Source organism: Brassica napus, chromosome A2 (assembly GCF_020379485.1).
Source record: "Brassica napus cultivar Da-Ae chromosome A2, Da-Ae, whole genome shotgun sequence".
NCBI classification, from domain to species: Eukaryota; Viridiplantae; Streptophyta; class Magnoliopsida; order Brassicales; family Brassicaceae; genus Brassica; species Brassica napus.
The window spans coordinates 14729553-14747338 of record NC_063435.1 but is presented as its reverse complement, the minus strand read 5'-3'; the positions used below and the strand labels follow the sequence as shown (position 1 = coordinate 14747338).

The following is a 17786-nucleotide window of genomic DNA, read 5'->3' as shown; positions in this document are numbered from 1 at the left end:
GACTTTGTAAAATCATTAAAAAAATGCTCTACAATAAGAAAAAAAAAACAGATTATGGTTAGAGAAGTGAAACACTTATGAAACAAATAAATGGCAGAAAAATAAACTTGAATTTTAATACCTTGACCAGTTAGAACCCGCTTCTCTTCACTTCTTCATAAGCCTCAGGTCTTGCACTCTTCATCTTCTCAAGTCTTCTGTCAAAAACTTGCTTATTGTATGCTCTTGCACACTTCCAAAATAAACCATGCAGATTTCCTGACTCACCGTGTCTTTTCCTCAAGTTGGACCATATATGTCTAGCACACATTCTATGCTCTGCGTAAGGAAGGACACCTTTGAAGCCCTTTTTGCTGATCCGATGATAGTGCAAGTCCATTTCCAAGCTCTAAATCTAAATTTTCTTGAAGCAATGTCATGAACCACTCCCAGTTGACTTTGTTCTCTACAGAAACGATAGCCCATGCAATGATAAATATTTGGTCATTTGGATCTCTTCCCACAGCACTTAACAGTTGTCCTTTCATCCGTCCTTTAAGAAATGTTCCATCCAAATGAATAACACGTCTACATGCACTTTTCCATCCAGTTTTCTGAGCTTCAGAGCATGTGTAAAACTTGTCAAAAACCTTATCTTTTGTCCCTAATATCACAGTTGAACCAGGATTTGACTCACGAAGCTCTTCTACATAATCAAACATCCTTGTAAACTGCTCAGCATATTCATCACTAATTGTGTGTAACATAATTTGTCTTGCACTCTGACATTTTGTTTTAGGAACCCGAAGACCTTGGATTAGCAACCTTTGCATCATCTGATCTGCATAGAGGTGTTCAATCCGGATATCGGTTCAGTTTTTTCGGTTTTCGGTATTTCGGCTAGTAAAATATAACTACCATTCTAAATCCATATTTACTTCGGTTCGGTTCGATTTATATACCGTCGGTTTTCGGTTTATTCGGTTTTATACCAAAAAACATAATTATTTAGTTTGAGATCGTATTATATGAATTTTAGAGTCATATTGTCAACACATTCATTTATTAAAAATATATTACATGTTCAAATAAATGAACAAAAAAGTAAAAATGCTTCTACCATCGAATAAAATAATCAAATCTATAATTAAAATCAAAGCTTGATATTTTGAAAATAAAAATATGAAACAAAACAAAAACATGAAATAAAAGTTTTTCCACTCTTCCATATTTAGTGTTCATTAAAGTCATGCTTTTTTGATTGAACACGAAGCTTTGTTTGTTTATAGATAAGAAAAAAGTTGTGAAAATTTTCCATTAATTATTGTTCATCAAATTTATAATATTCACATTAATTTAGTGAATACTAAAATAAAGCAAAAAGATAAAAAAAGAAGACTTAGAAAATAAGATGTCTGAATTACGATGTATTGTTATTTAATTATAGTTCAAGTGTTTTATAAATTAAGGTTTTTTTATTACAATTAAATTATGGTAATAGTTATTAACACAAATTTAACTTATGTAACAAATAGATTTCATGTATTGTTATAAAATAGATACATATTTACATGTTTCTAATTTTAATCGGTTTTGTTCGGTTTAATCGGTTATATACCAAACCATATCCAAATCCTACGGTTTTTATAAAATTATATCCATTCGGTTTATATGGTATATACCAAAATCAAACCATATTGTCTATTTCGATTCGGTTTGGAACGGTTCGGTTTTACCATATTGAACAGCCCTAGATCTGCACACAAATTTTGATTAGTCCTAAACTCGTTCAAAAAATCAGCGGCTATCTTAGGTGCGCTATATAATTTGACTACACCTGTTGAATAACAAGTGTGAGTGCAGTTGTATGATCTCACAACCATATTAGTTGACCGGCTGTTTACTGAGGCATATATCCTCCAACTACAACAATCTTGTACACATGCTGCCGCTACTTTCTTACTTTCAGATTTTTGAAAACGAATATTGACCTTCTCTTTGATAGCATACTTCTCAATCGTTTTCTTGCAACTTTCTTTGGAGAGAAACGCTTGACCAACAAAAAAAGAAACTTTCTGGCCATCATCATCTGAATCATCAGTCTCAGCATAATCATCACGATAAAAATCAGTATGTTCATCTTCAGGTTCTTCTTCCTCTTCCTCTTCCTCTTCTCCAACAAGCACATCTTCCAAATATGGATCATCATCCCTAACAACATATAGATTCCTACATTCCAACTCATGAGTGCAATTAATCATTTCTACAACATCAACATCACAAGACAATTCCTTCCGATTATTGTCTTCTTCAGATGGGAAATATGAAAACTTCTTCATATTATCTTCAAACCCTTCATTCTGAACCATATCAACTAACATTGATAAACTTGGATTTTCGAACTCTACCTTGCACCGCCTTATATCACCACCAATATATAAACTTTCTAAGGTCCAGTATCCATCCACATATAATCGAAAAAGCTGGTCCTGCATACAAACAAAGAAAAGCTCAGTATGTTATTATTTTGTTTGCTTCTAAGTTTTGATCATATATTTTGTGATACAGATCAGTTTTTGTTGAAACTAATGTTGACATACAAAAACCAAGAAATGAATTTGATTTACCTTATCATCTTAAACCTAGATGAAGTAGAAATCTCAAAATCTTAGTTGATTACAGAGAATGGTGAGTAAGGAACACTCGTCTTTGAAATCGTACTAACAAACTGTCTTTGTCGCCTACACCAATTATTTTGAGACCTGTATCATACTTGCCGTAACCTTTTGAAATTTAGGGTTTTTGATATCTGATTTTTCTTGGTCTTCAAACCGATGTTTTTTTTTATTGTGGTTTAGTGACAGCCAAACTTCATTTTGCTTTTAATAAAAAAGGCTTGCCGTTTTTTTGTAATAAATCCATATGCCTCGTCGTTTTGTTCATTTAATTGGCATTACAACAATTGTTTTTGGGTTTAACATTTCCATTGACAGAAAGTTAAATTTTCTAACAGTTTTTAGTTAAGGAATTATTTCATTATTATAATACTTAAGGGTTAAAAAACAGATGGGCCTATAGTTGAGGGTTTGTTTCATTAAAATCCCAAAAAAAAAAAAACCAAAATGACTTCTCAAACGTGGAGAGATCTCAGCCGTCCATCAACTTCCCGGTATCATGCCCGACGATTTCATCAAGCAACAACACATCAATCCTCCGCCGTCCGATGACGATCTCACCTGATTCTATCCCGCCTGATTTCGAATTGCGTTCCAGTCTCTAAGGGGAGACGGAAGAGGAGAAGACCACATTAAGTCCGTACCAACGTATGAGAAATTTACAGATCCAGATAACGAATTATCTTTCGAACTACCGCCTTGGTCATCGAAACTGACAACAGATCTGGATTTTATCATCTTTTGTTCCCGATGACTCTCAACCCCTTTTTCTTGAACGGACTTAAAGAAATCAGCGGGGAGCTCAGAAGCGTCGATCACCAATTCACCAGGCCGCAATGTTAAGAAAACCGTGGAAATTTCCAGAAGAACGACGGATCTGAAGCACGACGAGAGATGGAACTTTAAAGGTGGTGGTTGGTAGGAAATTACTCAGGAGGAAACATACGGTTCCGAGCAGATGTTCGCAGGTAACCAACAGAACAGATCTCGATAGAAATGCCAGAAGTTTTGCTGAAGAGGAACTCCAAAGTAACCTGGAAGAATCATCATAGACGGATGCATAAGTTTGAAATTGTCGGAGCTTCCCTGTCGGTTCCTTAAGTCCTTGCGCCGAGATGAGATTGATCTCAAGAACGTGCGATTACTCAGCCTTCTCAGTGTTTCCAGCTTACATCTTCTCTCTTTCTTCTTCCTTAAGCTCACCGCCTGAGAGTTAAAGCTGTCGAAGAGAGATGCGAGAGAGAGAGGATAAATGATTGAGACTTGAGACATTTTTATACCAATGAACGAAACAAATCTTATGACCTAAGAAAAATAAATCTTTAACCTGTTCTTTTAAGCATCTTCAGGTGGTGGTTTTACATATTTTTCTGATGACTTTCTGGCGATGATTTTTACTTCTCATTCTATTCAGCTTAACTTTACATTTCTTCTTCTTCTCCTCTTTCTCTACATTCATACTTTGCTTCTCTTTCTCTATTGAACCTGGCCACACGGTCTCTCTCGTCCTTGGCCATAGCCAGTGATGCACACGATGGTCTTCTGAGTCTGCATGCTTCCTCTGTAAGATCCTCGTCCATTGTTGTCGGAGTTAAGTATTCAAACCACTTCACCCACATTTGCCTTCTCCGGTCTTTCTGTTTGTGGTTATTCCTACATCAAACCAGTCCCAAGATCTATGTAGAGTGTAGACATTGCGTCTCGCGTTGTGGTAAGCCTATACTTTCACTATAAGCTCTAGTAACCATGAATAGAAATGTGACAAAACTAAAAATCAAAACCCACATGGATAGATCTGTTTGGCAGAAGAAAGAGCGAGTTTCTTACTTTGGTCAAACTCAGATAACAACGGTTTGTTTGATGATGCTCTTCATATATTTGTGCATCCAAAGAATCCACAAGCATCCTACAACACAAGACAAACACTCTCTAACTAAGTACTCAGTTTTTTTCCAGTGAGTGTCTGGTTGAGATGATCAATGAAATGGGTTATAACAAGCAAGCAAGCACCTTGAAAACATGACAAACTCTAAGAAGGATCTTGTTGGTAATACCCAGTTCGGCATCACAGACCATGTATCCCCATCCTCGGGCATTGGAGGCAGTGAGTTCATATTCTTGACAACGTGCATTTTCTTCAAAGTTTCATTTTAAGCAAACCTTGATTAAAATCCCACATATTTCAAAGTCGGGTATATTATGAGGTAAAAATCTCAAAACATAGTGTTATGAGACTACATTTTAAAGAAATACTTCCTCTGTTTCTGAATAAGTGTCACAATGACATTTTTCACACGGATTAAAAAAGTTGCTGAAATATATACAAGTTGTTATTAATTACATATTTTTGACCAATAGTATTTGAGATAAATAAAATTATTTATAAAATCAATGCATTTTGCAATAATTTTTAGCTGAAAGTAAGTATAATTTGCATTGAAACTGTAAAGTGATATTTTATTATAACAAGAAAAAAATGTTAGAATACACTTATTATAAAACAGATGGAATACATATAGTTTATCTGCAGTTCCCAGCATTTATGGCGTCACAAAACGACCAAAAGGGTTTCTGCAGAGGATTCATCGATTCCACGCATGATGTGTCTCATTTGTGCCTTCCAATAGCCATGTTCTTTTGATAGACGCTGAATCTATCGTCAACGACTCCGAATACTTTGTCCTCAAGAATCTAGCGTCAACTGCAATAGACACTGAATCTAGCCGTAACTGTAAAAATAGTCGCCGCCGTGAGTCGTAATTACCGCTAAAATTTTTAGCGATCAATTAACATCCGAAATCTAACGATGCGTCTCTTATAATTAACATCGGCTTAATGGTTTCTCTACAATCTTGTTTTTAAAGCAACGGAAATACATAGCTAAACCGAGACGTGGACGTTAGACGCGGACGTTAGACGCGGCGTTTGATAAACGAACAGGGGTAATGTCCGAAATTTTCCTCATTCAACTTGATGGGTTTTTGGACCATCATCAACTCCTTTATAGTTTCCATAGCTTTACAATAAGTTAATTTGTAGATGGATAAACTTCCAACGAGGTGACCCGTTTTGACACTAAATGAAAAACCAAACTTATGTAAAACAATTTGAAAGAACAGCAGTTCCAAGAATACTTTCTTCTTGTATTAAAAACAATTTTACTAGATCTATTTAATCCAAGCTACTCAAAGAAATCCCATTAAAAATATTTGGATTTATAAGTAATAATACTAATTAAAATCCATGCGTTAGATTTGTAATTTAAGAAATTTTAGTTTGATTTGTAAATCACATGTGGGTTTACAAATCAATTAAAATACATGAACGAGAATAACATCTTCTTAGTGTTTTTTATTACAAATATAATGTCAGATATGTAAAACACCTTTTATCTGTAAGAAGAACAATAACACAAAGCATTAGGCAATGATTGAATCATCTAAAGGGTCTTGGGGGTTTCTCTAACACAGCAGAGAAGAAAACTTCTTTATCATCTTTATCTCTCTTAGGCACCACAACCCACTTATGTCTCCTATACCTCAAAGCTTTAAACGCCTCCATGTAATCACCCAAATCCTCTTTCAGACAAAAGAAACTATCTATCCACAACAACCCACCTGGTCTTAAAACCCTGTCCCAATCAAACAGCACGAAATCCAGAAGTATCAGATCGATCCATCCATCAAGAAACCTCGTCGTGTGAATCATATCAAGCGTGCTGTCGAAGAAAGGTAACCGTTGGTTCACAGTTAAGTACAATGGGACTAAACCACGCAGAGAGATCATCTCGTTGAATGGAGCTCCTAGGTTGATTGTTGCTGTTACAATGGTGACGTTACTTTCTCTCATCCTCGCTGCGAAAGTCCCCGTGCCAACGCTGAAGTCCAAACCGATCCTAATCTCTCCCGGTTTGATTTCAAGTACTTCTTGTATCGAGAAATCAGCAGTTTGGTTTGTCTCTAGATCGAGTTCTCCTCGGTTAACCCATCTCGGCAACTCGTGATGCGTGAGGTTGAAGCAATCAGTGCATTTGAAGAACCCTTTTCTTGCTGTCGTGTTGCTTGCAAGACAAGTAAAGTTCTTGCATTTATACTGTCCCCATCTGACGTTCCGGTTATCCGGAAGCTTCCACAAAGACTCGTTGATCGGAAACGGTTTGTAATATAGCTGCGGTGCACGGGAGAAACACCGTCTTCTAGGCAACGGATCGCAACCGTGAACCATAAGCTTCTGAGCTAGTCTCCAGTCGTCGTTGCAGATCTCCCCCACGTCATAGTCCATATACTCTTCTAGATCTTTCTTCATGGCGAAGCAAGCGTGCCCTATCGAAGTGAACGTTCCATTAGCTCCCATGAAGTTCTGCTTTCCAAGCCGGTTAGGTTTGATCTTTATGTATTTCTTGATCTCTTCCCTCATGAAATGCTCGCCGGGGTCACCGTTCCTCTGCTTCAACGGATGATCCACTTCTTCCAAGGAAGGCAACTCCATATGAACTGACTGAATCAGTGAAAGAACATCTGCAAGGAAAGCTACATGCCTAAACATGGATCCTGAAGCTGATGAATCAGATGGTGGAGCAGAAGAATTAGCTTCTAAGGCCTTGAGATCATCCATTTCTTGGTGGATTTTGAAGATGGCGGATTCTATCGTCTTTCTCATTTGGCTTCCCAGGATATAGTTGTCGCCGTCAAAGCTTCCATGATTATTACAGAACCGACCAGAGAACCTTAGCGGTGTGATGTAGTTGAACTTAGCCAGAGTAGCTACTGAGATGAGAAATGCCAAACCAGCCAAGACATAGATGGGTCTGTTGACGCCACTGAAACCTCTAATTTTCGATAATACATTCGCCTTCACCATCCTTCAAGCTCTGTACAACACACAATATCAACACAAACCCCAAAACTGGTTCTTGAACAACATTACAAGATTATAAACTCAAATCTGGTTGCAGAGGTATGGACTTTAACTTCATCTTTATGTTATCTTGACGTTTACCTAGGGATTAGTGGAATTAGCTTAATTTAATCCTTGGGAGATTATATAATGTCAACATACTTAAACCACAAGCTTTAAATGCACATGGAGACTTGTGAAGTTTGTATGAAATCCGACGACGGTAGAAGGCCAAAACCCTAGAAAAGTTGCAGGATCTAAGGAGGAAATTAATAAACTAAAAGGGAGAACTTAGAAGCAAGTAATGAGAAAGCCGATTCATGTGGATCACAGCCACTTGAATCAGCTTATCAAGATAATATTAATTAACAACTAGTTCAAAATTCTCTATTACAGGAGATTCACCCAAAACTATTATCACTTTTATACGTTCTGCTTGAAGAAACAGATGTTGAAAGCTTATAAATACACAAATATGAATATAACTATACATATTTATCACTATATATCTATACTATTAAAATGGAAGAAGTCCTAAAAAATCTACTTATAAAAGGTTGTTGGACCCTTTCATTAACTAACAATATTTTTAGTTTTACCATAATATTTGACTAACAATAAATCACATAAATTTTTTCTAACAATAATTTATTAAACCACATCTTTTTGTACATGACAAAATTATACAACATACCATATCATTTGCTACACAAAAATGATATAAGACATATAGATCCATATATAACTCATTTTACTCAATATAAATAAACTTTAATCCAATATAAATAAACTATATCAATCGTTAATCCAACAACTATGTAACATTAGACTACATCATTTCTATACTTTTGTTCTATATTATGAAAAAGCTCATTCGCTGTCTCATGTTAATATTCAATCTATACTATTAAATTTACCAAAATCCACCAAGTAAATCATAAGTCTCACGAGTTCAACAAATATAATTCTTATAAAATGAACACATAATATAATATTTGGACATAATTAGATATTTGGGCATCGACTCTTATGGTCGGGTATGGATTGATTCCTTTCGGGTTTAGGTTTTCGGATCCTAAACATTTGGACATAACTAGATATTTAAAAAATTTCGGTTCGGATTCAGATTGATTCCTTTGGAGTCCGGATCCATAATTTAAATACCTATAACTTTTGGGTATGTAACGGGTCCGAATTGGTTTAAGATTTTTAGAACTCGAAAAACACTTGAAGTACCCGAAAATCCAAAAATACTAAAACACACAAAAAATACATGAAAACACAAACAAGTACCTGAAAAAATATTTGAATTCCAAAAAAAAAACAACATTTTACATAAATCTGACCTAAGAAATGGAAGATACCTAAAAACATTTTCTAATACCCAAAATATTTATAAAAAATTAAAATTTTATGTGAAACTCGAAACTATAATAAAACACTTGGATCCGAAACTTAAGAAACTATTCATAATACTGAAAACATATTCGAAATACCAAATACAAATATGAAATACCCAAATAGAGCTAATATGCACAAACCATGTACTTTGGATACCCAATTGGGTCTCGGATAGGACTCATAATCAAACAGAGACAGTGGGTTGAAGAAATAATCAAATATGTACTTTGCCATGAACCCGGACCCAAACCAAAACTATCTTTCCGGGTCGGCTTTGGTTAGTTTTTCGGATCCGATAAAATGTCAGGCTTAATAAAAAATTTATATAAAAATGTACATACAAAATCTTATATAAACTAATTTATAAGTTATATCATTTTAAATAAATGCCCGTCTTCGATATAATGACTTTGTAACATAATCATGTATACCAATTCCAAAATACTAATTCAAAAACTTTGTTTACAATCTAAAGAAAAACTCACGCTTTCTAAGCGCGGGTCAAAATCTAGTTAAAAATCTAGTCAAAGTCTATAAAGAAAAATACCATATAATAGCAATAAACACACATTTTTTTTTTCAAAAAGAGAAAATTCTCAAAATAATGTTAGTTAGAAATTATATATATATATATATATATATTTGAATTTAAATTTTGATTTAGTGATTAGATTTTTTAAATAAAAGAGTATATTTCTATACATAAATCGAAAACATATGTTATCTAGTTTTATCATTGCCAAAAAATATAGGGTGAGGATTAACGCAGTGAATAAGATGCGAATTGTTACTGGACCGACCATCCTTCAAGATTCGAGCGTCTCTCTCATCCACTACCACTTTCACTATTTTTAGTGAAGTGCAATGTATAATACACTACACAGAATTATTAATCATAAGTGTTGTATTGTACTTATATATGTGGGCCTGAATAACAGTCCAAGGCTCATTCCATACTAAAAAAACTTGTCGAAGGTGAAATCAGCACGATGGGAATTGTTTTTCTCATACTGCACCCAAAATATATCCTGTTCCCATGTTTGGCATTTAATGAAACTAAACGCTTTTCTTAGAAACTTATCTACTAATAATAGCAATCCCAATTAATTCCAAAGGTTGTGAATTCCACTTATGTTGAAAGGTTGTGTTTTTTCAACAATTAAAAGTTGTGTCTTTTTATTTAAAAGTAACTATTTATATTGAAAAAATGTGATCATTTATATTGAAAAGTTGTGACTCTTCATATAAGTATTATTACAAAAAGACACAACCTTTTAATTCAAAAGATGTGACTCTTCAAACAAATTTTTGAAAATCTATAAATAATCCAATGTCTATGCCTTTTCAAAGCATAATTTTCACTAATCAAATAAAATGGTGAATAAAAAAAAATTAATAATAGCAAACCCAAACAATGTTGAAAAGTTGTGTGCTTTATAAGAATTTTATTTTCTTGTTCAATGTTGATATTAATTAGTCCGCCGTATCAACGTATTTGATGATAAAAGAACCTTTGAATTGATCTTGATTTGTCTCGAACACCATCTATCTTGCCATGCTCGACGTGATTCCGACCAAAGCATACTAATAGGCATAGAAGCAGTCATCATCATCCCGAATTCAAAACTCTTGAATGCCACTGTCATTCCTATTGCGCCTTTTTTAGTGCGTGAAAGAACTATGTGTTGAGCACACAAGAGGCTATAATCGTACAATTGCCGTAAGAAAAACGGGACTATCAATATGATTTGCCAACACAAATCTGCCAATGTATCACTAATATTCCACAATCGCATCTTGTTATTGCTAAAGAGCCGTAAGAACTCAAGCCAAAGCCGAGAAGCCGTAGATAATTCTTCCTTAGACCTTGCGAACTTAGGACGAACCGTCCATCCAATACACCCATACGTAAGCAACCCAAATAGCTTAGCTAAACTACTAGGGTTGGTTGCTGGTGAGTACAAAAGCCCAGTGAATGGTTCATAAAACAACACCATCTTCAACAGTGGTGGCCATGCCGGTATTATAATCTGTTCGATTGAAATCGAAACAGAACGTCAAACCGCCGGACGTAAACCGTCAAACTTGAAATTTGGCGGACAAACACCTTCAATAAACCACTGGAATTGGAGATTTTGTGCCGGAAAAATGCTCTCCCATGAGGAGAGAAAAATCTTATCGAAAACGGAAACCAACATCAAACGCCAATATGGAGGTCGCCACAAATTTATCAATGGCAAGATCAAATGAAATTCACCATTTTTGCCGCAATTGGAAAAGCCAGAGGAATACAATCCCCAAGTCTCCCAGTGCAACATCGTCTTGGCCATTTGCATGCTAGTCATGATGTGGAAAGAAATGTGAAGCAATTGAATAAAGAGATCTGGCGGACACAGCCACCGAAGAATAAACGGTTACTTTTTGTAAGATCGCCTTATGATCGTACTTGTTGGGGAGTCGTCAAACAAGTTTTTTTTTTTTGTCATCACAAGTTTTTTATTTCTTGAATCAGTATATCTTGTATTTTCCATTTATCTAATGAGCAAACGTTCGGTAAACGTAAATCAAAATTTTAATAATTCACATTTAATTTTCAGTAGAATAGATTTGCCTTCAAAAATACCAAAAGTGTCTAATACATTTCTGCATCATCAAAGATCCATTATTCCATTATATTCTTCAACAAAGAAGGTTATTTTGCGTGTCTTATATTTTTTTTTAATATTTACTCTATATTGATTAAACTGGAAATGACACTTTAAATATAGTTTTTTATAAGAACGACTTTTTTCTATTGTGGTATATCAGATAGATACCCGACAACATCATTTAGTAGCATATAAGGATAACTACTTAATCGATAAATAACTAAAAAAAAGTAAGTATGATTCTATATTTGTTTATGCATATTTGATAATGGAACTTAGACCAAATAATATGGTTTAGAGTTCATGCGTAATATACCAAACACTTTTTAATGTAAAGTATATAATTCATTATATTATCAGAAAAAAACGTCCATTTAAAAATGAAACTATTAATAAATTATTGCAATGTGACCAGTGCAATGCTTAAGTTTGGTTACTAGAAAGTACCGATAAACTATTTAAAATGTGTATTTCATCAGAAAAATGATATTTTCAAGAGAATTTAATGATGTATCTTTTAATCCTTAAAATGAATAGGTTTTAAAATGTCTAAATATATATTTAACTATCCTATAAATTGTGTAATTTTTTAGGTGTTATTTCTTGTCTAATATGTGTATGTTCATAATTAAAAAAAATTTGGTATTCAAGCGGTAAGAAAAATGTTTTATGTTTTTATATATGCATAAATCTTATTATCTTACAACATGTCTATCTTCCTAAGAATTGCATGTTTTTTTTTTTGATATATCTTAACGATCGGTACGGGAAGAACAAACTTAGTGTTATAGAGCGGACTTGCTACCAAACTGCGTGATCCGAATTTAGAATACCTTCCGATTAATGTAAATGGGTGAACCGATCATTTGTTACGATCTACCATGTAAATAACTTTGACCGAAACTCAAGCCCAGACTAGCAAAATAATGATTAAAATGTGTTTTTTTAATCTTAAGAAGTGCATGAGTTTAAAAGAAATTGTCAATTAAAATGTGTATTTTCATCTTAATAATTGTATGGTTAAAACATTTTTATTTTATGCATCGGCCTGTTGTATGTGCTATTTATTTAGTACATCAATATTACACGTAAATTAGAGAAGATAATTAGCGATTTGAGTGAATCATTGCAAGTGTTTAGTGGAACAGTTACAACTTCTTAAATGAAATATTGTAACTGTTGGTAGATATAATTTAGTGATGAACTAATGCAATTGTTGGTATTAGTAGCCTTTTGGTGATAAATCATCGCAACTTTTGGTGTTAACCAGCCATTGCAACCTTTAATCCTCTATATAAAGAGTTATGGACATTGATATGTTTCTATGTGTCTTTTTCATTTAAAATACTTCTTACTGATATGTTTTTGTTTTATTTTCTCAATTTCACTTATATTATAAGTTTTTATATTCTATGGAAAGCTTAAGGATATGTTTTTCTATCTTTTGTGACACATATACTCCTTTGAAAACAAAAATAAGATATATTATACAAAATTATAAATTATACAAAGTGTAAAATATTTTTTTTAATAAAAGTAGTTAACGATAATAAATTAAAACACACATACAAATTTCAATATGTGTGCATTAGCAATTGATACAAATGGAAATAAATAAATATATATTAATTATGAAATATTTGATACAAAAAATTTGGAAATAAATAATGTAAATATTTTTAAGGTTCAAAACATGATTGAATATATTTTTAGGTCCAGAATAAGTTGAATAATTTTTTGATACATTTATAAAATTTTCTATTATAATATGTAAAAAATTGTTGGTTATGATTAGGTGTTTTTATAAATCTTTTCATTCTGAAGAACTAATTTCTGTGTTTTTACCTTGTCAAAATATGAAATATATTTAGGTTTAGTAATAGAAATAAAAATAAAATGTGAAAGAATGTATTGTTTCATCATAAACATTGTACTGTTATCTAAGAGGTCATTAACATGTTTAAAGATGTGTCTTTTTATCCTAAAAGTTATATAAGTTTATAAGGATTTGCCTTTTCATTTATTTCACACATATTTTATGTACATTCAAAGAATCTTTAAATTTGTCTTAAAGTATTCAGGTAATTTAGTTTTCTGCATAATTAAATTATTGTCATAATACTATATGTTTTTGGTGATGGCCCATTGCAACTATGATAAACTATTGCAATTATTGGTATTGGTTGATTTTAGCAGTGACCATTGCAACTTTTAATGCTAATCCTTCGAACTATTGGTAACAAATATTTTTGGTAAGACTTTAATAAAGAACCATTGCACCTTTGGTGGTAATCATTATAACTATTGGTTAACTATTGCAGTTTTTAGTTGTTAACCATTGTAATCCTCAATTCTCTATATAGAAGTTGTAGGTATTAGCAAATAACAATAAGAAACAAATAAACAGTAGATATAAACAAAAGATCAATTTTTTAAACGATCATCGAGATTTTAAAGAAACATATATAAACATGAAACAAGAATATTTTATTTGTCAAATACGTTTTTAAAAAGGTGATTTCATGTGTGATCCAATCATTATCAACCCCAAAATAATAATATAATTACTAATAATACCAGAATAAAAAATATATATTTAAAAATGTATATTTTCATCTTTAAATTTGTATATGTTTCAATGGATGTTTATTTTATTAGCTGGTTATGCTATTTATTGTACTTTTAAATAGTCTAAATAAATATCTAAAGATATATCTTTTCATTTTTTTTGAAAAATAGTCTGTGGATGTATTTATTTTTTCTTAATTATTCAATTTTATGTACGATAATTTTTTATATCCTATATTTTTTAAGAAATCTAAAAATAGCTTCTACTACTTAATCAACCAACTTTCATTTTTTTTAATGAAACTGTAATTTATACTACCGAACTAACACAACTCTCGTTTTAGAATATGACTTATCTTTTCCATTTATAAATAAATATTCATTCCTAACTATAACTATGTTTTTCCTAATTCTAAACATTGTAACTGTACCATGTAATCATTTTTTTACCGTACATACATTTTTATATGGTTTCAAACAAATTATTATCAAAGAAGATCTCTTAGCTTTGTAAATGAGGCTATAAATTTAATTAATGATTAGACATATATCTTATTTGAAATTTATACATATTTGTAATTTTATTACAGCTAATCTATAAATAAAACATATATATTTTAATATTATCATAATATAGCATTTATGTAAGATATTTGAAACACATATATTTTTTCCAATTGCAACTATATAAAATGTAGCAAAAATTTATTTTTATAAAATGAGTTCCCGTGCGATATCGCATGGGTTCCTTACCTAGTTAATCATAAATACATTACCTATTAAATATAAAGTGATATTGTCGAGCTCTTTTAATGGTAAGGTTAACTCAACGCAAAGACATCAGCACAAGGAGATAGTGTTACTCGAGTTCGAAGGGGACAGACAGCAGCAAGCTGCAAGCCACAGTTTCACGGAAGCCAAAGATAGTTCAATCACTCAGAAAAGAGGTATGGTGGATGCCAAACATCCGCCCCAATTTCATCGATGAAGACACTTAGCTGAAATTTTCGAATGATAGGGAACGACCTCACCGTTCGGCGCCTCACAGAAATGTGTCAAAAGCATAGGAGTCCGTTGTTACAAACATTCATGCAGACTTAGGTTTTAATAAATTGTTTACCGTTGAGCCACTTGGCCAAAGCGGTGGCTTAGCTTTGATTTTTATGGATGAATTTCAAGTTGGTATTTTATTTTTGAATAACGAATGACTGATGTAAAAGCAGTTATTAATGGAATAAATGTTCACATGGCATTCGTTTATGGGAATCCTGTTTAGAAAGAAGATATTAGGTTTGGAAACGTCTTACGCATTTTGCCACAACTAGGGATGGTTTTTGGTTTATGACTGGAGACTTGAATGAAATAACAAGACACCATGAGATAGAAGGAGGAAAAAGACGATATGATACTTCATTTCTTTTGTTTAATCAAATGATATCAGATTGTGGTATGCTTGAATTCCCATATACACGGAATCAATTGTCATGGGCTGGCAAAAAGACCTGCGGCAATGTTCGGTGTCGTCTTAATTATACCCTTGAGAACGAAGATTGGCATGAAAAGTTTCCACATTCCACATTCCAAAGTACAATACCTCCATATGTGGGGATCAGATCATCGTCCGATATTTTCAATATCATATCCACACTTATCAGGAAAATAATAGCTTTCAAATTTGATAAACACTGGCTTGATAGTGAAGAAATACAAAAAATAATTGTAAAGGGATAGAACTCTTCAGACCCCTCTCTTGATGCAAATATAATGGATCATATAACGAGCTGCATGAACGCACTAGGAAAGTGGAAAAGAAAAAAGGACATAAATGTTGTGAAACTAGTCGAAGATCTAAAAGAAAAGGTGGATATCCTTAATTCGGATGATGAGGCCACAACTGGATAAATAGGAGCAGCATTAGAAGAACTGACTGATGCTCTTAACGTAGAAGAACGTTTTGGAAGCAGAAGAGCATAATATTTTGGCTTAGATAACGAGACTGAATACCAAGTTCTTCCAGGCTATTACTAAACAAATAAGAGCCAGCAATAAAATCACAGGTCTTCTAGATTTCGCTGGGATTCTTGTGGAAGATGAGGAAAAATTAGTAGCTATTGCTTTACTTAAAGACCTTTTGGATCTTCCAATCTTGAGCTCAATGATGAAGCCTTGGAAAATGTTATAACGATAATATCAGACCGGCTGAATGAGGATCTTATGACTCTTGTTTCAGAATGGGAGGTTAAGCTAGCTTGTTTGATATGCACCCAGAAAAGACCTCTCGACCAATGGTCTAACAACCTTATTCTATCAAAAAAACTGGGACATTGTGAAAAATGACTTAACTAGTATGGTTAATATATTCATTTTTGATGGAATAATGGCTAATTGACTCAACGACGCCAACATTTGTCTCATCTCGAATAAAGAAAAGCCGAATGAAATGTCAAAATTTTGACCTATCAGTAGTCTTTGCAATGCGAGCTACAAGATAATATCTAACGTCATGCCAAAGATTAAAGAAGGTGTTACAGAACCAGATATCTGAAATCCAGTCAGCCTTTGCTGCCAGAAGACAGATAACTGATAATGTTTTGATTGCACATGAGATGTTTAACGCTCTCCAGACAGACCCCGACGGAAGAAATATGTGTATGGCAATAAAGATAGATATGAGTAAAGCTTATGGCCATTTTGAATGGAAATTTATAAGTGCGTTATGAAGAAAATGGGATTCTCAGACTTATGGATTGAATGGATAACACGATGTGTATCGTCGGTGAAGTACCATATCCTTTTCAATGGCCAACCGAGAGGAAATATAACCCCTGTGAGGAAATTGCGCAAAGGAGATCTTTTGTCTCCTTACATATTTATTCTATGCATGGAAGCGCTTGTTAGCCTTCTTAATCACGCGGAGAATCAAGACAATATAACAGGAATGTGTGTCTCACGCACTAGCCCCCCGGTATCATACCTTCTTGTTGTTGATGATAGTTTGTTCTTCTGTAAGGCGGATCCTTGTGAATGTGATGAAGCCATGAAAGCTCTTGAGACATATGGGATAGCCTCTAGCCAGTGTATTAACTATGAAAAATCATTTTTACTCTTTGGTAAGAAGATATCCGAACATGTGAAGGAAGAAGTTAAAGCCTCAACTGGAATTGCAAATGAAGGAGGGATGAGATCTTATCTTGGAATCCCAGAGGACATCAGTGCCTCAAAAGATAAGTTATTTGCATTCCTAAAAGAACGATTACAAAATTGGGTTCATGGTTGGACAGGTTGGTGGTTATCGAGGAGAGGAAAGGAAGTGCTGATAAATTCTATACTGCTAGCTCTACCTACATACGTAATGTCAACTCTTCTACTGCCGCTTGAGACTTGTGAGAATCTAACTAGTGTCATTACACAGTTTTGGTGGAGTTTGAATCCACCTAAAATAGGTATTCATTGGACAAAAAAGAAAAAGCTTTGCAGGTCGAGGGAAGAGGGATGAATAAGATTCAAGATGATCCATGAATTCAATCTTGCCCTACTAGGCAAGAAGTTGTGGGGACTAATGCAGTTCCCTGATTCCTTATTAGCAAGAGTCTTGAGGGGAAAATACTTCAGATGTAGT

At 33.4% G+C, this 17786-nt stretch overlaps 2 protein-coding genes and 1 pseudogene across 2 annotated transcripts; 1 reads left to right on the top strand and 2 right to left on the bottom strand.

Moving 5' to 3' along the window:
• Nucleotides 1-1612: 1612 nt before the first annotated feature.
• Nucleotides 1613-4786, bottom strand: LOC125584292 (annotated as a pseudogene).
• A 904-nt stretch (nucleotides 4787-5690) lies between these two features.
• LOC106412719 (probable methyltransferase At1g29790) lies at nucleotides 5691-7640 on the bottom strand. The gene has a single exon (XM_013853626.3). It carries the CDS (start codon nucleotides 7512-7514, stop codon nucleotides 6090-6092), a length of 1425 nt encoding a protein of 474 aa, XP_013709080.2. The 5' UTR covers nucleotides 7515-7640; the 3' UTR covers nucleotides 5691-6089.
• Nucleotides 7641-16892: 9252 nt separating this feature from the next.
• On the top strand, nucleotides 16893-17545 carry LOC125584291. Its single transcript, XM_048752585.1, has 2 exons — nucleotides 16893-17395; nucleotides 17449-17545. Exons 1-2 carry the CDS (start codon nucleotides 16893-16895, stop codon nucleotides 17543-17545), a joined length of 600 nt encoding a protein of 199 aa, XP_048608542.1.
• Nucleotides 17546-17786: the final 241 nt, after the last annotated feature.